General features: G+C 37.9%; 1 protein-coding gene across 1 annotated transcript in view; it reads left to right on the forward strand.

The window, feature by feature from the left end:
* Lrp6 (LDL receptor related protein 6) overlaps positions 1–25,519 on the forward strand; it is a 120,582-nt gene that overhangs the window by 48,640 nt on the left and 46,423 nt on the right. The window contains exons 4-7 of the mRNA XM_085687252.2: positions 2,697–2,893; positions 4,969–5,100; positions 7,833–8,229; positions 8,434–8,605. Of these exons, the coding sequence (XP_085543378.1) occupies positions 2,697–2,893; positions 4,969–5,100; positions 7,833–8,229; positions 8,434–8,605 (898 nt within the window). The remainder of the gene's footprint in view (positions 1–2,696; positions 2,894–4,968; positions 5,101–7,832; positions 8,230–8,433; positions 8,606–25,519) is intronic.

A 25,519-nucleotide genomic window follows, 5' to 3' on the forward strand; every position in this document is an offset into this window, starting at 1 on the left:
ATTTATAATTCTTTTTATATGTTCTGTTGAGGATTTTTATGTCCTTGTTCATGAAGGATATTAGTATATATTTGCTTTTTTTCTGGTATCTTTGTGATATTGTTACTTTAGAACCAGCCTCTAAGAATGAGTTGGGAAATGTCTTCTTTACCTTTATTCTCCCAGAGTGTGTTACCAAATATTTCTGTTGTCTGCCTATCTACTTTTCTTATTATTTGTTTGTTTGCTTGCTTGCTTGCTTGCTGTAAGTGTCTGGTAGACTTAATCTGTGATGCTGTATGGGCCTGGCTATTTCTTAGGGATTCTGTGACTGACTGAGTTTGTTTATGCAGCTCTGTTGTCTTCCTCCATGAATTTTTATTAGTAATTGGTTTCTTTCTAAGAATGTTTCCATTTCCTGTAAGTTGACTAATTTATTGGCACAAAATTGTTTATAGTTGCTCTTTGTAATACATTTTTTGATTTTTTTTAAAAAGTATGATGTTCTCCTTTCAGTCATGATGTTCAGTTTTAGTTTATGCCTTTATTTTTTCTTTACCAATATAGCTACAGGTTGCAGTTTCATTAGTCTTTCAAAGAATCAACTTTCTATGTTATATCTTCTCATACTTCTTTTTGCCTTAGTGTACTCTTCCTTTTCCAGTATCTTCAGGCTGAGGTGGGTTGAAAGGAGGTTAATTTGCCATCTATCTCCTAATTAAGGCATTTGTAGTCTATAAATTTACCTCACTCCTTTGATGAATGCTCATAAATTTTTATGCATTGTACTTGTGTTTTATTTTAGCTCGGTATTTAATCAATCTTGTGATTTCTTCCTTGGCTAGTTGTTTTTTGTTTGTTTTTTCATATTTTGAACTGGTTCTCATTCTGTATGATTACCTACATAGGCCTCAGATTTGTGGTAATATATCTGCCTCAGCCTCTAAAGTGTCAGGAGTATAGCTATGAGCTGCCTGCCTCGTGACAAATTGCTTTTTTTTTAAGAAGAAAATGAAGAAGAGTTTAGAAAATGAAAAATTGAGAAAGAAATTTAATTTCTTGGTTCTTTATCCATTTTTATTTCTTTTATAAAAAATTTATTTATGTGTGAGTGTTTTGCCAGAATGTATGTGTATGTGCATTGTATGTGCTTGGTGCCTGTGGAAGTCAGAGGAGGGCGACTGATCCCTAGGACTAGGATGGCTGTGAACCGGCAAGGGGTTCTGGAAACTGAACCCAGGTCCTTTGTAAGAGCAGTAAGTGCTCTTAACTGGTGAGCCATCTCTTCGGCCCTGCCTGGTTTTTCGTTTCTTGATGAATTCCAATTTGAACAGAAAAAACACTTTGTATAACTTTAGCATTTATTGATCGATGGGCTGGAGTACTGGGTTGTAAACCTGTGTCACTTCACCAGGCAAAGACATGCATTAGTATGCATGCTTATATTTTAGTCTTGGAGAGTGAACACAGGCCCTTATGGCTGTTAGCGAGTGCTCCGTTTCTGAGCCACATCCCCTGAGATTTAGTTTTTTAATGAGCTTGCATGTATAGTTGGGATGTAACAGTGGTAGAGAGAGCCCTTGCCTGCGTATGCATGCCCTGAATTCAATTCCCAGGTTTACAAGAAAAATAAGGAAAGAAGAAAATTAATGATTTAGGTCAGTTAGTCAGTATGATGTTCTAAAATATCAATTAGTTGCCTTCCTCTTGTGATCAGTTTTTAATTTTTAAAATAAAATATGTCTTGAATTTGCGACACTTGAAGTCAGGACTGATTCATGTGTCGCAGATACTGTTTGCACAATCCCCCAGTTGTCCTTGCCAGAGACCATGAAGTCACCCTATGAACACAAAGTTGAACTGTTTTCTTCAGTAGCTTATGTATTCATGTCTGTCTCCTCCTTCCCCGAGACTGAGTATTGGAAAACACAGTTTATGAAAATATCGAAGTATTATCTTAAATGTTTGTTTGACTGAAGTCATAATTTATTCATTTTGTCTAGAGTACTTACTAATTGAACAGCTCTTACATTGCAAAGTGCTGTGGCTTGAGGGCTAGATCTTTCTTTTTAAGCAATGTGTTTTGTTTGTGAAACTCTGGTTTTGTATTATGAACACATTGTGCCAATGGTTAGCTGTCTGAATTGAGAGGTTTAGTTATAGTAAAATAAAACAAATAAAATAGCTTAGATAATGATTTTCTAGAGCTAGACTGAGTCCTGTCTGTCATTTTAGCATCATGTGTATGTTTTCAGTTGTAGTTACTAAAATCATAAGGTTGGAAAACAGGCTCAAGCTCTTTGTTCTTGCACATTAAGAGGGGACAGACCTCTTGTCTTAAATCTTATTTCCTGGTGCCAACTGTTACCCCTGGGGTTTTCCTCATTGCTTACTTTTTTTCCTGCTGATGTTAATTACATGAAAGAATAGAAAATGTGAGTCTAGAGGTAGTTGCTGAGAAGGGAGACGGACAACAACCTTAAAATTTGGGCTTCTCTGTCTTGTGATTTAGTTGGCCTGCTGCCAAGGCAAGACTGACCATTCTGAAAGTTTGGTTAGGGTTTTTGACAACTTGAAAAATACGTGAATTTTTTTTCCTAGATGGATTTAACCTACAGGTATGTCTTCCTCAGTATGTGTATGTGTTGACTCTCTTCATTGCTGAGTGATGATGATGAACATTTTAGAAGTTTGAGTTTTTCTTTTTGTGTTAATAGGCAGGCAGTGGTTAAAGGTTCCCTTCCACATCCTTTTGCCTTGACGTTATTTGAGGACACACTGTACTGGACTGACTGGAATACACATTCTATTTTGGCTTGCAACAAATATACTGGCGAGGGTCTGCGTGAAATCCATTCTAACATCTTCTCTCCCATGGATATACATGCTTTCAGCCAACAGAGGCAGCCAAATGGTAAGTGATCTGGATTTTGAAATTCCAGGTTGGAAGAGCTCTGCAGCACTCTGATGTCTGCCTTCAGTGAGGCCCTGGCGGGGAGGAGGGGCATATCCACATGCAGTCGGAGGACTGAAAGGGAAGAACATACAAACAATTCAGGTTATACAGCAGTCTAAACCCTGTTGCCTGATACCTTTTACCACATAATAATGTCTTGTCTTTTATTTGGGGCTGGGATAATAGAAGTGGCAAACAGAAATGAACGAAAAATTAAGAATGCTAAGTTTATAAATAAATGCATTTCTTGTTCATATTTTTTCACTGTTTCGATGTGTTCATATGAGTGTGCTAAAAAAAATACTTATTGAATAGGAAGCCTCTCTTAACTCAGCTAATGAATTTCAGCACCGAAGTGTGCTGAATAAACTACCTGCTTGAGCATTCATCTGCATTCCTCCTTTTCCTCTGTGTGTTTCTTTTTCTAACTTTGCTTCTGGTTTTGGTTACCTTTTACAAAGACATGGGGCTGTGTCTGCTGACAATGACCCCTTGTAGGAGAGGCATGGATTTGGATTTTATGAGAGAATGGTAAATGTTTGGCACTTGTCTGTAAATAAATGTCTGGTGTGTGTCTTGAGTATATTTCAAATAGTTTTCCGTAGCCAAAACGGAAGAGTGCTTGGGTTTTGAGTTGTTTGATACTAGTTCTTTCCATTTAGGGAATTTAATCAAATAGTGAATGTGTTACATTGGAGTTTGATGACCGAGCTCATAAAAGCATTGTAAAATAGATGTGTTAACCTATGTAAAAATAAAATGTTTATGTAGTCCTTTGTGAACTTTGTCTTCTCATGATTAGTCCTCAGAAAGTCTCCAAACCCTCTTTTAAATGACATAGTTGATCCTTTGTTTTACTGGCTTGAGAATGTTAGTTATTTTTGATGATTTATGTTTATATCTTATGTTGTATTGCTCTCTATCTTTTTTCTTTCAAGGTCTGTGAGGCTGCTTTCTATCTTATATTGATGTTTCCATGAATGTTATTTGCGTATATCCATCTCTACAGTGTTCATAGCTTGGCTGCTTTTCTTTTTGTCTCTGTTTCTTTTTCTTATTTGTTCTTGCTTTCCTCTCGCTCGCGCTCTCTCTTTCTCTCTCTCTCTCTCACTCTCTTTTGCAGTGCTACAGACTGACTGTAGGTTTTGTACATTCTAGACAACTACTCAAACCATTAAACTACAACTCAGACTGTTAAAAAATTAAAATAAGAATGGAAACAGGATCCCACAGATCTCACACTCCCCTTCCCCCCCCCCCCCACTGACCTTGAGCTCCAGTTCCCAGTGGGGGATTTAGGGTGTGTGTCATTGTGTCTGTCTTTCTGTGTTCCACTTTCCCTCCTCTAGTCTATTGAATTTATCTTTTTCATCTTGTTCATTCCAAGGGATGGCTTTCCAAAATTCTAATTGTATTTCTTGGCTTTCATACCCTCTGCCACAGCATGTTCCCATTATCGATGTTCTCCCTGTCTACAGAAATCTTAGCCTCTATTTAACAGTGTTCTCCTTACTGCTTTCCAGTGCCTGGTCTCTAAATTTTTATTCTGAAGGCTTTTTATCACACCCAAAAATGTTCAGAATAACCCCTCCTATCCTTCAGGGTGCCTGCTGGGCCTCATGCATTTTGTGAAGATTTTTTCCCCCAGCTTTTTAAACACCGAGATTAATTCCTCATTGACCGTCTACCCTCTTATAGTTGAAATGTGCAATATAATATTTAGCTTCTTTGTTTTCTGTCCATTTTCATAGTTTATTATTTTAACTCACTACTAAGTTTATAAGTTCCATTAGGGCAAAGACCTGCTTTGCTTCTTAGTTACTTCTCTTTGGATTAAAAAAAAAACCCACTAAGTTTTCACTAATTAATTCCTTTCCTTACAGATGGTTGCTAGTCAAGCACCTGGATGAAATTTGGTAGTCATTTTGGTTTATCACAGTTGCCCATGTTATGGTTGTTAACCTTTGTGTATCCAGAGTGAGTGAGGTCATCCCTAATCATTGGTATTAATCAGTGTGATTTATATTTGACAGCTACAAATCCATGTGGAATTGATAATGGTGGTTGTTCCCACTTGTGTTTGATGTCTCCAATCAAGCCTTTTTATCAGTGTGCTTGTCCAACTGGGGTCAAGCTTCTGGAGAATGGAAAAACCTGCAAAGATGGTAAGATCGTTATTATTCAAGTGAGAAAAAATCCTGAGAGCAGTTAGATTCTGTATGAACAACTTTGTATTTTTTTTTTTTTGTAAACTCTAGTGTTGGCAGTGCTTTGGGAGACTAGTCACTCAGGTGGCTGTTAGCAGAGGTGGTTTATGTTTTGTAGCATCTTTTATTTTTATTTTATGTTATTTATTTAGTACTTAAGAAATATTGTGTTTTCGGAAAAAACAAAACTGACAAACAGGTACTGTTTCTCTTGGCAAATTTCATAGCTACTGAAATCACTATCTCATAATACTTAGGTAACACCAGTAAATAAAAAGAACTGAATGAAAATTATTTATTAAACTTTTATTGATGAAGAATAAAATGGAATAGGTAAAGTTTTCTATTAAACTATTGAAAGATATTTTTGATTGCTCTTTAATGAGAAAGAAGTACCTTAAGAAAAAGCTCCTCATTGTACTATTAAAGTAACTTTTTTTTTTTTAACTCAGCCAGTCCTCTTGTCCTTTTCTTCTCACTCTTATTGTCCTATAGATACAGGACATGTTGGAGAAGGGCACACATAGGCTTAGGACATTGCAAGGGACTTGTAGTTTGGGAGAACACCAGCACTTTTTGTCTTAATGAGGATGTTATTCTTCATTCTTACTCCTATGGGTCACCATTCTGTGGCAACCAGCAAAATCTGGTAAGAAAATTGTTATAAGTGCAGCGGCTTATCTTCCTCCGAAAGCCTGGCGCCTTTCTTCCAGAGCGTGTTAGAAAGCTCCCGGCAAGGAGGTCAGCGAGTCAGTGAGATGGAATTGAGTCAATTTAGTGGATGTTTGTTATGAGTTGGCATTGATAAATTATCCTCATAGTCAAAGGTGAAGCTGGCTGGCTCTTGTCAGATGGTTTCCATGGTAAACAGTGATTCGGTTTCAACTTAAACAAAAGGGTTTTTGTAGCATTGCTTTTCTGTTTAAAACTGTACCTTGACGTTGAAAACAAGGATTTATTTCAGCAGTGGAAGTTTGTCTTCTCCTTCACAGTGGTGCATGTGTACATGTTTAACAAGTTCTGAGTTCAGATGCATATTTAGCACCTTGTAGCCTGAAGTTCTATATTGTTTTGATCACCTTGCTCAAATTAATAGTTCTGTGAATTCTTTGTAAGTTTGAGCTGTCTTTGTCAGTTAGCATGGACAGTGAGTGTGTAGAATCATTCCTGCTTTGCCTGCAGTTACCGTTTGTGTTTCATCCTCTCCGGTTTAGCGTTCATGCAGCCCTCCAGTCAGACAGCTGATGGAGAAATTTGTCACTTCTCATCTTGCTTTTGCAGCTATAATTCCAAATTCATATTTGAATTTATATGCCAGTATTTCTTTACACACATTTTAGCTGGGATTTTTTTTCTCCTTTCTCATTCAGTTGACAGTTTACATATTATTTTATTAGTCCTTAGATGATTATTTTGCTGGTGTTTTACTTGAACATTAAAACAAACAAAAGTACTAAGCTTAATATTTTTATTTTTAATTATGTTTTCATTGGATCCTAATTCATGTTAAGAATTTTAGAAATTTGCTAGGTGGTGGTGGCGCACGCACTCGGGATGCAGAGGCAGGCGGATCTCTGAGCTCGAGGCCAGCCTGGTCTGTAAGAGCTGGTTTCAGGACAGCCAGAACTATTACATAGAGAAACCCTGTCTCGAAAAACTTAAAAAAATTTGATTTATAACTCCGTCTTTATTTTTAATGATATATTAGTTGATACTTACCGAATACTTTATGATTAGTACCTTCCGGAATATTATATTTATCTTTAATTTTTACATTTAGCTGAATCTAGGTTTACAGTGACTCTGTTTCTTCTCAGTTTGTTTCCCTACTTGAACCAGATTTTATTGGCTCTTAACCACTGTTGCACTTCTTAGGTTCCCTTCTCCGTAGCTTCCCTTGTCTGCAGGGCTGTTGGATATTGCTCTGTGTTTCTTAAACAGAGAGACAGTTTACATGCCGCAACATTCTTCTGTTTCAGAATTCAGTTTTTAACATTTTTGTCCTAGCTTTTTTAAATCATTGTGTGCACACACGTTATGAGCACACTTTTGCATGCACATGCGTCTGTTCATGTGTACAGGTGTACATGGATGCCAGAGAATAAATTCAAGTGTAACTCTCCAGGTGCCACCCTCTTTTTTCCCTTTATAGGTAGGTCTCTGGCATGGAATTTGCCAAGTGCCCTGTGCCCTGTGAGACACAGGGGTCTACCTGTCTTTGTCTTTCTCCCTGGAGTGCTCGTGCATTGCCACCATGGCTGGCTTTTGTCTATGGGCTGAGGGGGTGAGACTTGGGTCTTTATGATTACAAGGCAAGCAGTCCACTCTCCAATCCTTCTGGACCTCTAAAACATGCTTCTTGAAAAAAGTCTCTGGAGTCTACAAATTTCTTCCTCCATTACTGCTTAGCTATGAGAAATGAAATGATGATTGATTACTTTTGCATACCTTTATCCAGGGGTTATCCAGTAAATGAAAGCAAGTGTGGATTGCAACTTGATTTGGAGAGGTTAGCCATTAAAGAGTTTGCATTGACTTTTCTGTTTCACAGTATCACGTTTTAGTTCTACTATAAGGAGAGTAGAATAAACTCAATTTCAATTCCCGAGGACTTTACATGCTTTGTATAGATTGGTTAAACGTTGCCTGTGACATTCAAATGGTTGCTTGATTTTACTTTGTTATTTTAGGTGCCACTGAACTATTGCTCTTAGCCCGACGGACAGACTTGAGGCGCATTTCTTTGGATACACCAGATTTTACTGACATTGTCCTGCAGTTGGAAGATATCCGGCATGCCATCGCCATAGACTATGACCCTGTGGAAGGCTATATCTACTGGACTGATGATGAAGTGAGGGCCATCCGTCGTTCCTTCATAGATGGATCTGGTAGTCAGTTTGTGGTCACTGCCCAGATCTTCCATCCTGATGGTATTGCTGTTGACTGGGTTGCAAGAAACCTGTACTGGACAGACACTGGCACTGATCGGATAGAGGTGACAAGGCTCAACGGGACCATGAGGAAGATTCTGATTTCAGAGGACTTAGAGGAGCCCCGGGCTATTGTGCTAGATCCCATGGTTGGGTAAGAAGCACTTATATTAGTAATCTCTTTCCTTTCCTTCCCCTTCCCTCCCTCCCTCCCTCCCTTCCTCCCTCCCTCCCTCCCTTCCTCCCTCCCTCCCTCCCTCTCACCCTCCCTCCCTATTGAATGATGATAATGTAATATGTGGAATGGGTTTTACTTTTATTATTATATTTTCAGCTCATTTTTTATGTGCTTCTATAGGTACATGTATTGGACTGACTGGGGAGAAACCCCGAAAATCGAGCGAGCTGCTCTGGATGGTTCTGACCGAGTAGTTCTTGTTAACACTTCCCTTGGTTGGCCAAATGGCTTAGCTCTGGATTATGATGAAGGCACAATATACTGGGGAGATGCCAAAACAGACAAAATTGAGGTTTGTTTGTTTCTGTTGTTTTAAAAAATAATTGATATCATTGTTAAAATGATTTCTGGGTGAGTAATAGTTTGATTCACGTAGTCTCTCAACAATCATCTGGGATTCCAGGATATCATTTCCAGAAATCTTCCTCAGTTCACAGTTCTAGGAATAATGGATATGTTCCACCTAATTCTAGTACCTCTGGGTTGTGTTGGTATAGGAAATGTGCGTTCCATTGTTTCTGGTCTTAACAGCTTTTGTAAATGATTTTCTTCATTTTGGGTAAAGCGGTTACCTGAGTTTCCTAGAACCAGTTTCCGCAAACCAAAATTATATAAGACCCATACAGGAAAACAATATCTATCTTATCTGTCTACCTACCTATCTACCTGTATAGATATGTAGTGTGTGTGTGTGTGTGTGTGCGTGTAACTTTTTGGGTTTTTTTTTTGTTTGAATTTGGCAGTGGAAATTATTAAGTATTCAGTTTGTTACATAAAAACAAAAATTTTGTTTGTTTATTGAGATATGGTTTTACTGTGTAGATCAGGCTGGTCTCAGACCCATGATTCTCTTGTGTTAGCTTCCCAAGTGCTGGGATTGCAGACATGTGCCAACCATACCACGTTAAAAGAAGTTTTAAATTGATTTGTGGACTGTATATTAGAAATAGCCAAATCCTGGAGAGAAAAAGATTTGCCAAGTAATAGAATAAAGTTTGTGGGAGATAGAATTATGGTGAAAATAATCAGTAGTAAGTATTTTATCAGAATGTTTTGTAAATGGCACATCCTTGATACTGAGTGTGGATTGTGTGGATTAGGTTGTCCTTTGGGGGATTTGTGGCTTTCGTATAAGGAATGGCTTTGGAAAAAAAAATTTATAGATAGCCCCTTGCACATACCTTACGGATATGCAGTTTGGACTGTGGGACAGTTATTTTAGAAAGGGGATTCTGAGGAGTGCCAGGGACGCTCAGGGAATAATGAATTAAAGGGCCTTCCTTCTGTCACAAATATTAGGAATTACATTTTTTCCGCTTACAGCTGGTTTCCATTAACAGAAAGTTTTGTATGGCCTAACTGTAACGTTTTTCCTTGGCTACAGTTTCAGTGCTCCACCCCTCCCCCCATCCCAGTCCAAATTAGTATTTGGATTTTCAGCAGCTGGAGGGGAGTGCTAGCATGCCAAAGGTGATAGATTCGTGTTTCAGACGGATTGCTAGCTTTGTTTTCTTGCCTATCACTCACCCTACATGAAGATGTTAGGAAAATAGCCTAAAGCTCATGGATCTTAGAGGAAGTCCTGAGATTTTCCACAAGGGGGAAAATGCTTGATTTATTATCACCTTTTAAAAATTTTTTCTTTTTGGTTTTGTCTTTTTTAGTTTATTGTGATTGACTTGGAAAGAAAGGTGTTCTTACTGAGAATATGGTATTCTCTTTCCCACTTTCGGGTATATTATTTTAGACACATAAATTTAGTCAGAGTCACAAGTAGTTGAGGGACCTTCAAATAGAGAAATGAAAATTTATTCATAAAGTGAGTACATAATAATTGATTAAATAGAATTTATTGTGTAGATGATGGCATTGTTTGTTCCTTTTCCTTCTCTACTTTTTCTTCCCTATGGTATTATTTGTCCCCTTGCTTAACATACTTTGGTTTCTAGCACACAGATGCTAGTTGTTTGCCTTTCCCTCAAGAAGGCGTGTGTGTGTGTGTGTGTGTGTGTGTGTGTGTCTGTCTGTCTGTCTGTGTAATGTGCAATCCATCCTCCCCTTAACAATGATAAATTTACTCTCGGGGAACTACAGAAAGGCTTCCTCTTTCCTCTGGGAATTTTGATGTGCTTTCACAAGTTATATGTTGATGCTCTTGCCCTTTCTTTTCAGACACATCTAGAACACAGCAGTTACTCCTATTTATTCTGCTGCCTTCTTCCTCCTTTCTCCCCCCCCTTTTTTTTGTCTTTGATCTTGGCTGTGTTGCCCAAGCTTTGTTGTCCTGGGCTGCAGTGATTCTAGTACCTTAGCCTCAGAGGGTTGGGACTATAGTGTGTCACTACATCTTCCTTCCTAATCCCTCTTAACCCCCCTTTAATGTGTAAAGTTGTCGATGGATAGCAGACTGAGTTGTAAAAGCACAGCACTTCATCTAAACTCATCTTGTGTAATCTGAGGAGGAAAAGCATCCATTTTCTATCCTGAGACTAGCTGTGATTAAGGAAGCATATGCCCCCAGCATTTCCATCTCTGTGTACTTGGCAATAGGCAGATAATATTAAACTTGAAAAAATTGGGGAAGGTGTGTAATTTTAAAATTTAAGTGTTAGTTTTTTGCTATATAGCAGAAGTTTCTGGGTCTTTTTCTGACCATAGTATGGAGATAAGATCCCTCTAATCCTTTTCTTCCAAGAAAACTTCCCAGCTTTGTCATACTGAGGGGTGGGGGCTGCTCACTTCTGGGACTGTAAGGGAATATCAGACTATGATAGCTCTATTTGCTTCTGAAGACCAAATATTTCTGGTACACTTGAGAAGAAAAGATAGTTATCTGGTAAATTATTCTGTGGCACAATAATTTCTTGTGCTGTGAGTGGAGGACAAAGAAGTGTTCAAAACACGCAGGCCTTTGCTCCCTTGGTGGGGCTTGGAGCTGCTTCTCTTTCTGTTGAAGTGGCAGGTGCTGGTTGTGTTGAGTTGACTAAGAATTCAGAGAAATGAAGGAAAAACATGGGAACCCTAACTCAGACTTGATTCTTTCTTAAGAGCTGTAGAAAGGTAGGCTAGATTTTCTTGACACTTAGAATTGTCGTCTACAAATAGAGGCAGGACACAGTGTTGTTAATGATGTCATGACACTTAGAATTGGCGTCTACAGATAGAGGCAGGACACAGTGTTGTTAATGATGTCATGACACTTAGAATTGGCGTCTACAGATAGAGGCAGGACACAGTGTTGTTAATGATGTCACTTAAAGAAAACTGGCGCCATACTTCTTCCATATAAAGATGTGTAGGTGAGGATAGTCTCCCTTAGCTCAGCAGCTGCTGTGGCTGTGTAGCTGTGGGTGGTGGTTAAAGGAGCAAGCTGGTGCTTGTCCTGTTGTTTCTGCAGTGCATGGGAATGCTCCCGTCATCTTGTGGGCAGACCTTCGATAGCGTTTATGCTTTGTTCCTTAGGCTCCCAGTCTTTCCTGTAGTGTTTTATGGTTTCTTGTATTAGCAGAAAGAAGTTTCAGTTTTTCTGGTAGGGGAGATTTCAAAAATTGTTATTTCTCTATATATGACCTTATATTTATAGGAAAACTATTGTAATTTTGACAACATTTCATGTTTTTGGTCAGGTGTTACTGTCCCAAACATGGTTTGTACCTAGTACTGCAGTACTGCTTACTAATAGCAAAGACATGTCATTGATGCTTTAAAGCAATCCTTGCATAGTATAAAATTAAGAAAGTACTGTTATCCCCCACCCCTTTTTTTTGAGTCTGGCCTCAAACTCATTTTCCTGCCTTGGTCTCCTCTCAACCTTGGGGAGACTACGAAAGTACATCAACCTATCCAGTTATGTTGTGTATTCTTGAGGATGCTTGTTGTATATTTATTTAATTAAAAAATTAAGTTTTGATCATCCTTTTATCAAAATAATAATAATAATAACTAAGATTTCTTCACAGTTTTTACTGGGCTTTTTATTTGTCCCCTCTGCTATTTCTGAGCTTCTACTCCGAGTGTAACAACACTTGGTAGTTACAGCTAAAAAGATCTTGTCTTTTTGAACACATGTAGATTAGTTATAAATCTCTTACTTTAAGGTCCTTTACTTTGATAATACAGTAGAATCTGTAGGTTGTGTAGTCCAGATCTGATTACATGTGGCACTGTTTTGGGAGAGACAGGCGAAGATTATTAGAGCCTCTGTACCAAGTAGTTTAGAATAAAGAGGTATTATTGTCTCTGTTGAAAACTTGGCAGTTGGTGAATGTTCTGTTTCATATTCTGAACCTGAAATTGCTGGGCTACATTTTCCTCTGATGACAACTTCTTCTGTTTTATCAATACCCTTATAAGGAAAATTCTTTTCCAAGTATTCAGATTTCTTTTTAAAGGAATTTCTTTGTCTCTCATTTCTAGCCTACATAATGTGAAATTCTGTCAGAGTACCCATAGTTCTGTCTATACTGTTTTTCCTTGCTGTTGATTTCTAAGATTAATAATTATAACAATATAATTATGTTTTGTAAAGAGAAAGCTATTGATTTTTATATGCCAAGTGTCAACAAGTCCTTCCTTTTGAGTTTTTGCTAGTTTATAACTTCATTATTTAGAGTTCTTTAGAATTGATTATTCTTTCAGTTTGAGAAATCTTTGAGATAGTGTGTTTAAATTCCTGCATCTTCACATGGTGTGTATGTTTGTGAACTTATGTTTTGCTTCATATCTTCCTGACATCTGATCACAGAAGGAGAATTGATAAACTCTGTCATTAGATTCTTCAAGCAATGTCCTTTAGGGGCATATAGGGATTTGTGAACTCGTATTGAATATTTGTTGATTTAACAGTTGAGGAAATGTTATTTAATGTGTTACAACCTACAGAAGCCAGAACAATTCGTCAACCACTCCGTTGTCTCATTATGCACTCAGTCTGTACTCAAGTATATAAAGAGAGCCCCAGCGATCGGTGTCATGGCACTCTCCTGAACTGCCACAGCAAACCCTGTATCACAAAGTTAGGACTTTGGACAGTGTCAGGATAACCTAGTGCAGCTTGGTGCACAGCATTTTAGTAGCCTGTTGTTAGACCATTTTAAAAAACGTTCTGCTGTTTTGATTTTTATATCTTGTGTTTAATATAAAACCATTTAATAAGTATAGTGATGTTTTTAGTTTCATTCCTACTCTTTTTTAAAGTAGTTTATTCCTGGATTGTGGGCATAGCTCAGTGGTATAGTACTTGCCTAGTATGTACTAGACTCTGAGCCACTGGCCACTTTCAATACCTGAATTATTTTATTCCTTTGGGCTTTGAACTCACAGGGGGAAGGGGTACTGGTTTTACTATCATACTTTTTTTTCTTTTTAAAATACATCTGAGTGCTCTGAATGCATGCCTGCATCCCAGAAGAGGGCATCAGATCCCATTCTAGATGTTTGTGAGCTGCCGTGTGGTGGCTGGGAATCGAACTTTAGAAGAAAAACCAGCACACTTAAATGCTGACCCATGTCTCCAGCCCCTAGGACCTCTAGAAGAACAGCCAGTGCTTTTAAATGTTGAGCCATCTCTCCAGCCCCTAACTTACTTTCTTATAAGACAGAGTCTGTGCCTTCAAGTTTACATCAGGGTTTTGCAGTGAAGACTCACAGCCTCAGATCACTTTACAATACTGACCCTTATCGTCATCTTTTATCTTTATATTTAAGTGAGTGACCTTAGATAATTTACATGACCTTTAGCGTTTGTATTTTAGCCAATAAAACCCCTTGAAACAAAATAGCAGTTAAGGTTTTTTTAGGTGTAACATTTCTGATGTTTACTGTCTTAACTGTCTTAGGTTAAGAAAGAGAATTTATTTTGCCTTGGGAATATTTCTAAAAGGAATTTGGAGCACAGATGGCATATACTGTTGGTTTTTATTTGCTGCAGTTAATCACTGTTAACATAAAGAAGTTTGTTGGGTGCTTCAGCTCTTTAGTAACTTGGGTGTTCTGAAAGGATCTTCCAGGCTAAGCTGTCCACGACTTCTCTGGGGGAGGTGTGACCAGAGGTCATTCTCTCCAGATAGCAGGCCAGGGATAGACTGAGGAAATGATTTCTTTGAAGTCTAACTTGGTGAGCCTGTGAGCTTAATTACAGAAACATGGCTGGGGAGTCACCTATGGGAACATATAGCTTATAGGCAACACCACCAAAGAAGAGTCTCTGCCAAAATGATTACCAACCACTTAACGTATTCTTGGGGTGGATTTGGGCCAACTCATGTACCCCATTTCCTTGAGAGCCTTATTAACTCATGATTCCTTCCTTAATTGCCTAGCGAGCACCCCCCCCATAACTTAGCAAGCCCCCCCGAAATGTTAATGAGGATTGCCTGTGGGTAATCATAGCTGCTCTGATTCAAGACTGCAATGGCCATGTCATGCCCAGAGGACAGAATTTTACAGCTCCTGTATACAGTCTATTCCATTATTAACAAATAGTAGATTAAATGTTTGAAGCTGTTGTTTGTTGCTTGCCAAATATATTAATTCTTTTAAACTAATAGAGTCTGTGTAGGGGCTAAAGATTCTGTTTTTCTTATGTTTGACATGGGAACCTACTGTAGTTTTTAAAAGGTCATTGATATTTTGTTTTTACTGTCTTTACCAGGATTGGGAAGGGTAGGTGAGAAAGTAATGGCAAAGGATCGCTGCTTGGAAGCTTTTTGAGAACAAGGTTGCTGAAGACTGAGTAGTTAACAGATGTAGGAGTTTTGACTTCTTACATCAACTTTTAGTTATCAACAACTATTTAAAGATTTCATCTCTGTTTATTTTGAAAGTTCTCTGTGATGGGGAATAAAAAGAATTCTTCAGCTTGCCCCCTTCCCACTATTTTATTTTAAATGTAGTCTATAATACAAAAGTTTAGACTTGCAGAGAATGTGATAATGCAAGCTTAAAGGGCTGGGAATATAGCTCAAGGGTAGAGCACTTAGCCTGTGTGTGGCTCTGCTTTCAACCTCCAGGAGCATACCACCAGCACATGCAGATCTGTCATTTATGTGTTAGAGCTTTGATACTCACTTGGTAAAGATCTGTTTTACCACCTCTGTGTTTTAGCTACTGTGTTAAGAGTTTTAAAAGTAAATCATTCTATGCTGTCTGGGTTACTTTTCTATTATGCTAATAAAATACCATGAGCAAGGCAACTTATAGGAAGAAGGGGCCTTAGAGTTGCAGAAATATTAAAGTCTATCACTGTTTTGAGGAGCAGACAGCAGGCAGGCATGATGCTGGAGCAGCAACAGCTTCCAGCTGGGGACCAAGTATTCAAATGTCCAATAGGGGACATCTCATTCATGCCACCTCATAGGCCTCAAAAATTTCACTAGCTTCTAGGTAGTGAAATATGTGTCCTGGGTTTTCAGAGTTCTACTGCTTTTGAACCAAAGGAAGCTGTTTTTAGATCTCAAAAAAAATCAGCCATTACTTGTTTCTAAAAAAGGTCCTTACATCAGAAATTTTGTTCTTTTTGTTCCAGTCTCCTCTCTCTGAAAACTTAGAAATAATAGTTGTTTTTTTGTTTAGTTAGTCTTTTATTTGCTCAAGGAGAAGAATGGAACTCACACCCTACTCCTAGCATAGATTTTGTTTTGTATGCTGTGCTCGACTGCCTCAGTTTTGAATAGTTTCAGACTTAAAATAGTTTTCAAGAACCGTGTTACATGATCCTAATGCAGTAATCAGCACCAGGAGGTTAATACTAGTGCGGCTTTTGTAATATCTGTATTGAATTCTCCTGGAGGGAAGTACATGCTCCTCTCCTACCAATTTAGCCAGCTCTTTACATGTGTGCACTCATAGATGCTGCTGGAGTCTTTTAAGATCGTTTCACTGTTACATGAATTGTTCCCAGATTCTAGTTGACTTTTGTTTCCCGTTTACATGCCTCATTTTTTTTAAGTTTTAAAAACATGAACAACAGACATTATCTTAACATTTTAAAATGTAAAGTACAGCAGACCTTTTAAATGTTTTCCATCATCCACAGCAATCACAGCAGCTTCTCTTTTCCTGCTCCCGTTTTCCAGCATGAACCAGCTACCACTCTACTGTCAGTTACTACGATTGTACAGTGTTATTAGGCGCACGTTCTTATATCTGATCGCTTCCACCTTTTAAAATTGCTATTTAAGGCTGAATAATACTGCATTGCTATCTATAGGCCACACTGGTGTAGTGCATCATCTTTGGTACACATTACATTTGCTTCTATCTCTCGGTTGTTGGGAGCGATCTACAGCAAATGGAGTATAAATGTCCTTTTGAGATCAGTTTTCATTTCTTGTGACTCTGTACCCAAAAGTAGGATTGTTGGATCATATCATCTTTTAAAAACCACTTCTATAATAGTATATCTCAGCCTTATTTTACATCCCTCATCTCCATCCTAGATCTCTTATTCTTCCACGGAGCTCTAGTTCTTTCTAGAGAGTATTTAAAAATCTGTATCTGCCTATATAAGTTGTGCTCACTGGTTCTGGGGCAATCAATCTGCCTTTTACTATTAAGGTATTATAATTGATATTTTCTATTCAGATTGAAAAGGATGAGAGGAGATTGAGGTAGTTTTTCATGTTAACACACTAGTGATTCTTGATTTATTTGTGACTTCAAGACAGTGAAAGTCTGAAGTATTTCATAAATCATCAAGTATAATTGACTGTGTTGTTAGTATTTATCATAATGGTGCCTTTATCTGGAAATCAGTTTGTTGTTATTGCTGGTTTTTCGAGCCAAGAGTTTCTCTGTGTAGCCCTGGCTGTCCTAGAACTCACTACGTCGATTAGGATGGCCTTGAACTCAGAGATTGTCTGCCTCTGCTTCTCAAAGGCGTATACCACCTCTGCCTGGCTTGGAAATCAGTTATTAATTATATGGTTTGCCTGAATAATTCAGGTTTACACAGGTTTGGTCACAACAGTACTACTCTTAGCTCTATCTGAGAAAGGAGTTTAGTAATTGGAAATAATCTAATTCTAAGCATGATTTGTTTCAGTAATGATACAAAATAACACTGTAATTCTCTTTTCATGTTTAAAAACGTGTATCTACTCAGATATAGGTTGTCTTGGCCTAGGTTTAAGAACTTAGAGGGTAGCACTGTAAACTACCTGCCCAGTGTTTTTAAACAACTGTATAACATTCCTCAATTTCGCCTACTGTGTAGAACATTCCTTTGTACTTGTCTTTTTACTATATTCTCTGGGCTGGTCTTGAACTCTAGTAATCCTCCTGCCTCAGCCTCCTGAGTGCAGTAGTCCCTCTTCTACCTCTCTCCCAATGTATTCTACTTTTGACAGTGACATTTTACCGCAGTTCTACTTTTGTGTCTTAGGAAGTAGTATCAAAGGTAAGATATCCATCTCTAAATCCTGATTATACCTTTCTTCATACATGTAAGTCTTTAGTTATCTGCTTTATTTTGGATATTGACTAGGAATATTTAAAACAGAATGATTCATTTAGAGCAAAGGTTCTGAACCTTCCTAATGCTGTGACCCTTGAATATTTCCTCATGTTGTGGTGACCCTCAACCATAACATTATCTTGTTGCTACTTGATAACTGTAATTTTGCTTCTTGTTATGTATCATGATGTAAATATCTGATATGCAGGATATATAGACGACTTCCAGTGGGGTGGCGACACACAGGTTGGGAAGCACTGATTTAGAGCATAATTTAAGTGTACAGTGTGGAACCTTGTAGCATTACCATTCTTGCAGTTCTGCTTGTCATGTGTTCCCTCAACATGTCTAGTCATGCAAAGTTACATAGGAGCAGTTTGGGTAGTTGACTGACAGCATTCCAGGATTTCATGGGTAAGTCTGTCTTGATGTTAATTAGCTGATGAAGCTGCTGAAAACTGGACGTGATGTCTATAGGAAGTTTGCCATTACCTAGTCTTTGAGCACATTGTGTTATGGTTAGCCCACATTTATTGCCTATGTTCTCAGTGTGGTTAGCAGGATTTGGGAATGCCTCAGAATGTTAAACCTCATACCACAGTGTGGTGGTAGACTGCCTCTAGTTCAGATTTGGAGTTAGATTTAAAAAATGACAGAAGTATAATTTCAGTTTAGCTAATTAAACTGGTCTGAGGTAATGCAGTGAAACACTCTCAAGAGTTGCCAGATATAATTAATGACGACTTAGTTTTTAAAGTATAAAAGTTATCTTTTGGAATCACCTAAATTTTTTTCATTTGTTCTGGATTCAGATACAAATGAGCTTTTACCATGATTTGCTTTATTTTAAATGTGTAAAGGGCTTAAAATCATATGTATAAATCTAATACTTTATTTTATTTTATTTTATTTTATTTTATTTTATTTTATTTTATTTTATTTTTTTGGCTATTAGAGCTTGACAGTGTTTTTCCTGGAGACCAGCAGCTTGTCCCTCTTGCATGCTGCTTCAGCCCACCACAAGGGCAGCATGGCTGATCCGACATCATTGTTTCCTAATAGGAATGTCACCTCTGCAGAAGGAAATGGGTTATACAGAGCAATGGACCATTCTGTAGATTTTAGTTTTTACAGCCAGGCTTGGTTTAAGCTGTTGATCTTTTAATCTCTTCAGAGGATTCTTTTAATTGCTCTCTGCATCATATTAACAACAGAAGCAATAAGCCCATTTATTCCTCACAGCAATTATCATTATTATTATTATTCAGGAACCTTTGGACTTGTTCCTTATCTTCCTCCCTTCATTTTTCTCATTATGGAAAATTTCAGGGATAAGGAAGGCAGAATAAGGTTAGTGATGAACCACCCAGCTGTCCGTACTTGGCTTACCCAGAATGCTGCACAGCTAAGGGAAGAGTTCTCTTTTTAAAGTTACTGTACTGTTAAGACTATTTTGGAATTAGAAGAAACAGAACAGTTAGGCCTTTTTTTTTACTCTTACACATATCAGATAGCGTTTAGAAATGTAAACTCGTAAATGAGATTTAAGAAGAAATTTTTTAAAGTGTATTTTTTTGGGGGGTTGTCATACCCTCACTCCCAGATTGACTGATAACAGGTACAGGAGAGGGCAGGGTTATAAATTTAAAATGGAGAAGACTGAATTCTTTGTATGCTTTATTGTCACCTCATTGAAATTTGAATCCCACATGGTCTAGTGTGTAGCTGCTAGCCACATGTGTGGATATAGCATTTACAGTATGGCTTCTGAATTGACCTGTACAAAATACAGAGTAAGAGACCTAGAATGGAAATAAAAATACCTTAAAACCCAATTAACAAGCTTAATATTTATTATATTGAGAGAAAACATTTGGCTATATCAGGTTAAGTATATAATGTTTTATCTGCTCATTTTTACTTTTTAAAATGTAGTTACCAAAAGTTGGGAATTGGAAGATGGGCACGGTCGCATACATTTAAAATCACAGCAGTTTGAGGCCAGGGGTGGGTGTGCTACATAGTGAGAGATTGTTCCAGAATACCAAATAAAAAATTAGAGAAGTTGAAATTGCCACTCAGTTGGCTCCATGCTTGGGAATTGTTTTTCTTTTGGATAGCATTGTTTTAGATTTGATTCCGTAATGTTAAAAACTACAACAGATGAGAACAGGGAGACCTAAGAAATTAAGAGAGAAAATATGAACACAGTTATGTTAAAATATTTAGCACATCTTAATTACACTGACTAACTTGAAGTAAACATGACTTGTTGTGTCTTGTGTGGTTCATTCCCCCCCCCCCCCGCCACTTCCTCAAAATTCCTTTAGCCTTTCTTAAAACAAAAATAACTTCTTTTTCTTGTTCTTGGGCAATTTCATTCGTATGTACAGTGTATCTTGAACATATCCATGCCCAACTTTGCCCTCTCAACCCCCTACACATATCTCAGCATGTCCTGCTCTACCTTCATGTCCTCTTTTTTAAAACCCATGAGTCCCTTAGTGCTGCCTGCTGGAGTGTTGGTTGACCTTGTTGCCTTCATCTTGTGTAGATAAGCATAGCTCTTAGCTTCCTCGAGTTGGGAAGAGGTTGGGGGGTAGTTGGAAGGAGTATTCCAGAGAACAGACCTATCGAAGCTAGCTGTGGCTTTCCAGGAACTTGAATTCCTGACTGTTAGCCTCCTAAAAATCTTAAGATTTTATTTATTGCTACTCTTTCACCAGATGTTGCTTTCTAAATATAACAAACAAACAAACCCTGCCCCTTTCAAAAGATGTGATTTCTTGGCGTTTTTTTACTCCTGAGACCTTTGTCGGTACTTAAAGCATGTCTGACATAGATCTGATCTGTTTTGTTGAGGATCCCTGCACGTACATTTCTGATACCCATAAAATTTCCAAGACTTGGCATGGTGGTTTTGGTTGCTGGTTTTTGCTTTGTTGGGGAATGCTGGCTTTGTTATTGTTGTTTTGGTTTCCTATTGTTGTTTTTGGGAGAAAAAAAGTATGATCTGGCAATGAAGTAGAAATATCACGTGAAGTACATTGCTAAAGTTTCTAAATATCAAAAGAGATGAAATAATTATAGTTGGCATCTGGTCCCAAGGCATTTGAATAGGAGATTAATTTTATTTTTAATTTTTATAGACCAGTGTCACAGAGATGGAACACATTTTGGTAGCCATAATTCTGTATGTAAAATTAGGTAACTTTAGCATAGAGTGGACAGTGACTAGTAAGGGCTCCTAAAATATAGCTTTGTTACATCGTTCTCCTTAATAGACTTTCCAAGCATTGTTTCTATAGTTGCTTTTCTCCTCGCATTTAGTACCTGTGCAGTGAAGCCTGATGCTGTTTCTGAGTTCCTGTGTGAGTCTCTCTGTGTTAGCCAAAGATTTGGAATCTGTCAAGTGATAACACTAAGTGCATTCTTGACCATGTGACTTTAACACACGTTAATTCTTCTCTTCTAGAAATACCTATCTTTTGTCAAAATTCTAATATTTCAAAATGAATTCCAGCTACTGCTTGCTGAAGGTTTTCCCTGTTCTCACCTCCTTGACGAGGCTTGTGTTACTGTAGGTGGGAGAATCCTTTCTCTCATTTATCTACTTAGTATTCATCATGTGTCTGGTAATGATTTTGATAAATTAGCTGCATTTATTATTACTTGGTTTAGGAAGATATGGGTAGAAAAGTCATAGTAGACCCTATCAAACTGGCAAAGTACTCACTCCCTTTGTGTACTTTAGCCTAGTTTCACTAAGTAGCAAAAGTAAATAGGACTGAAGTTAGGAAATACTGGCTATCAGGACATCATAGGCCTATATTAGTTTTATCCTTTAACAGTGTGGTTATTTTTCTATTTTATTTCCACATACTCTTTTATACTTACGTACTTATTTTGTAATGCTACATTTTAATAACTAATTTTATCTTTTATACTTAGGTATTAAAGCATTTCAGTAAAATAAATTTTAACCAGTAGGAACTAACATTTACCAAGCACCTACTGTACATTTAACACTGTTACATATTTAATATTATTTTAATTAGTTCTTGAATAATCAGTGTCATTAACTTGTTGCCCAGTGAGTAGTAGAGACTCTGAACCCAGTCTGTCTCTGTCACTATTCATTTGCTGTCACTTGAGATTTAAATAAAAAGAGAGAGCAGAGGACTTGAAAATGGTAGTTATTAAATAGAAGATACATATGAGCTAAACGTAATTTTTAATTGTTGCTTTTATTTTTTCTAATTTTGGTTTTATTTTTAGTTTATTATCCAGATTCATACCTAGTCATCCAGTTCTTAAAAAAATATTATTTTTATTTTATGTGTACGAATTTTTTGCATGTGTATAAGTACGTGCTTCATGTGCATGCCTGGTGCATACAGAACCCATAAGAAGGCATGGGGATCCCTGGAATGGGAGTTGCAGAGGGTTGTGATCTGCCTTATTGGTGCTGGGATTAGGACTAGCAGCCAGTGTTCTTAACCACCGAGCCATCTCTCTGTTGCAAGGAGGACTGCTTGTTGGTTCCCAGCTGCTTAGCCCCAAAAATAATCACACAGAAACTGTATTAATAAAATAACTGCTTGGCCCATTAGCTTTAGCTTCTTATTGGCTAACTCTTATTTAACCCATTTCTATTAATCTGTGTATTGCCACGTGGCTGTGGCTTATCGGCTAAAGTCCCAGCGGTGTCTGTCTCTGGCAGGGCCACATGGTGCCTTTCTCACTCTGCCCTTCTTTCTCCCAGCATTCAGTTTAGTCTTCTCTGCCTAGCTCTGTTCTACCCTATCAGCCAAGCCAGTTTATTTATTTATTAATCAATAAAGGCAACGCATAGACAGAAGGACCTTCCACACCATCTCTCCATCCCCCAATAATTTATCATTCATTTTCTTAATTAAAAATTTTATTTTTATTTTGTGCATAGGGTAGCTGGTGTATGTGGGTGTGTATGGAAGCCAGGAGTCAATCTCAGGTGTCATTCTCAGATTTATCTGCCATAGTTTTTGATACAGGGCCCCTTAGGAGCTCACTGAGTAGACTAGGCTACCTGGCAAGAAAACCCTAAGAATCTTCTTGTTCTACCTTCCCAGTGCTGCGTTTGTGAGCCTGTGCCACCCTACTGAGCTTTTTACCTGGTTTCTGGGGAGCACGCAGGTCCTTGTGATTATGTCACTTTACTGAGTCACCCCAGCCCCCAGCCATCTTTCATTTAAGCTGTTTCTTTAATCAGTTGAACAGCAGAAATGATACAGGGTGCTAGAGCTCAAAGAAAAGAATTGGTAGGTCCTTTAATATTTTTGAAGTAAAAATATAAATTTTATTTTACAGCATTCAGGATTAGTCATCTCATTTGTACTTTCAGACCAGCAAATTCATTTTAATAGGGTGGATAACTTTGAATGTAATCAGCAAATCAGTGTAATTTATTAAATGTATAAAATACAAGATAATTGTTTTAAGATAGCAATAGAACTAGTCATAAAGTCAAGCCAGACTTGTTTTAGTGTAACATAAGCTTATAAGAAAGTTCAGTAAAAGCAAATATTTAGTTCTCTGTAGGCATGATGGATATCTCTTCTAGAGAACACGGTTTACTGTTTCATATATGACTTTTAGATGAGATAGTAGTGTATTTTCCTGAAGACGTGGGTGGAAATACTGCCATAGAAACTAACCAGAAAGCCAGGCATGCTAGCATATTTCTATAATTCTAGCACTTTGGAGGCTGAGGCAGGATGCAGAAGGGCTCCAGACCCTTTGGCTGTATAACAGAAGACTCTCACCAAAGACCCCGATCACAACTTAGACTAGAACTTACAGGTTCTCCCTCTCCATCTGTGGGGTGTGTGTGGATGTGGGGTGGTGAGGTGTGTGTGGGGGTGTATATGAGTACACATTTGGAAATCAGATCAGTATCATCAGAAATGTCTTCCTCAGTCACTATTGAGATAGTGTCTCTTACTGAGCTGGAGCCTCACTCATAGGTTAGGCTGGCCATAGAGCTCCCAGATCCTTCTGTCTCTGCCTCTCTAGCACTGGGATTATTAACCCGTGCCTGGCTTATTGTATGGGTGCTAGGGATATACCTCAGGTCTTTAAAGGAAGAGGCCATTGCAGATCAGAAGCAAATAATATAAGCAATAAAACAAGAACACCTGGTTAACGGTGGGTGTGCAGAATCATTCCATTTGTATACTCTCTTCCTGAGATGTTCTGTTAAAGCACAAGGGAAACTCCTGGGAGTGCGGGAGGAAATTCTTGAAATGTGTGATGAAGCATAGGATGCATGAAACTCTGGATTCCAACTCCAATATGGGTTAGAACAATAGTCAAATAATCTCCTTAAGGACATAATGGGGCTGGATATTTGGCTAGCAGTTAATTACATTTGCTCCTCTTCTAAATGACCCAAGTTCGGTTCCGAGTACCCACACCAGCAAGATAATGGTCTGTAACTCCACCTCCAGGAGATCTGACACCTTTGTTCCCCTTGAGTACCTGCACTAATGTGTGCATGCCCACATGCAGACATAAACACCTACACATAATTAAAAATAATGAAAATAAATCTTAGCAAAATGAGAGCATAGGACAGAGTTTTAAGTAAGTTCCCTTGCTTAAGGTACTTTTTCAGTTTAGATATCTAGTAAGGGAAAGATTCTTAACGTCAAAATTGAGAGTACTAAAAGAATAGAGCCAAGAATTCTTTCTCTATCTCTGACTTTAGAAAGAGATAGAGAATGTGTCTCTTCTCCTGACCCATTGCGTCTTACCATGAATTTAAAATTTTAGGCATGGGGCACAGCCTTTGTAGTTTAAGTAGTAACACTGTAGGATTGAGAGCACATGTGTTGTATAAATAAGTTTTCCTGTCTGTTGTTAGGGGGTTGTCTTGAGAGCTCTGCACAGGTAATTTCTAGCAATCCTCACAATTTTATTTTAGTAGAATTATGATCACAAAGAAGGTGTATTTGAGCTGGAAATGGTGCCATGTCCCTGTCATCCCAGCACTAGAGGGCTTTGAAACAGGAACAGGATTTTGAAACAGGAAAATCTTGATGAGTTAGTGACCATTCTGGACCATATTGTGATATCCTATCTCAGAAAAAGAACACTAAAATAAATAAATAAAATGTGAATTCTTACCCATTGTGTATTACAAACTACTTCTATTAAGAGCTGGAGGGTGATGAGAAAGGTTTTTATAGATATGATGATAGCAGCCACAGTAGTTATTTCTTTTCCCTTTAATCCACAGTTACAGTCTTCCTGCATGTAACTTCTTTATACCCTCTAGTCCTCTCAAATAAGCAGGTTTTTTTTTTTTTTAATGAACAACACACATTTTGTAGTAGGAGAAACCAAGAGTTTAAAAGTAAACACTTTTAAGCATTGAGGTTAAAAGAGTACACATTGTAAAAGCCAGGCATACAAACAGGTAGTTTGTCTGTGTTTCCTTCTTTGTGGTAAAAATATTCATTTCATCCTGTCCTCAGTTTGAAAATAGCTTCCATTTCCTGCACTGTCTGCTAGAGCACACATCATGTTAAACACAGGAAGAAGTAGCTGGCTCCCTTACCTTCACACACCTTTTGATTTTATACCTAATGTAGAAAGTAGCTCAGTACTTGAAAAGCACTTGTTGCTCTTGTAGAGAACTAGGGTTCAGTTTCCTCACATTGGGCAGGTTACAGCTGCCAGTGACTCCTGTTCTAGAGTATCCTACACCCT

This window comes from Myodes glareolus, chromosome 3 (assembly GCF_982192425.1).
Source record: "Myodes glareolus chromosome 3, mMyoGla1.1, whole genome shotgun sequence".
Taxonomy (NCBI): Eukaryota; Metazoa; Chordata; class Mammalia; order Rodentia; family Cricetidae; genus Myodes; species Myodes glareolus.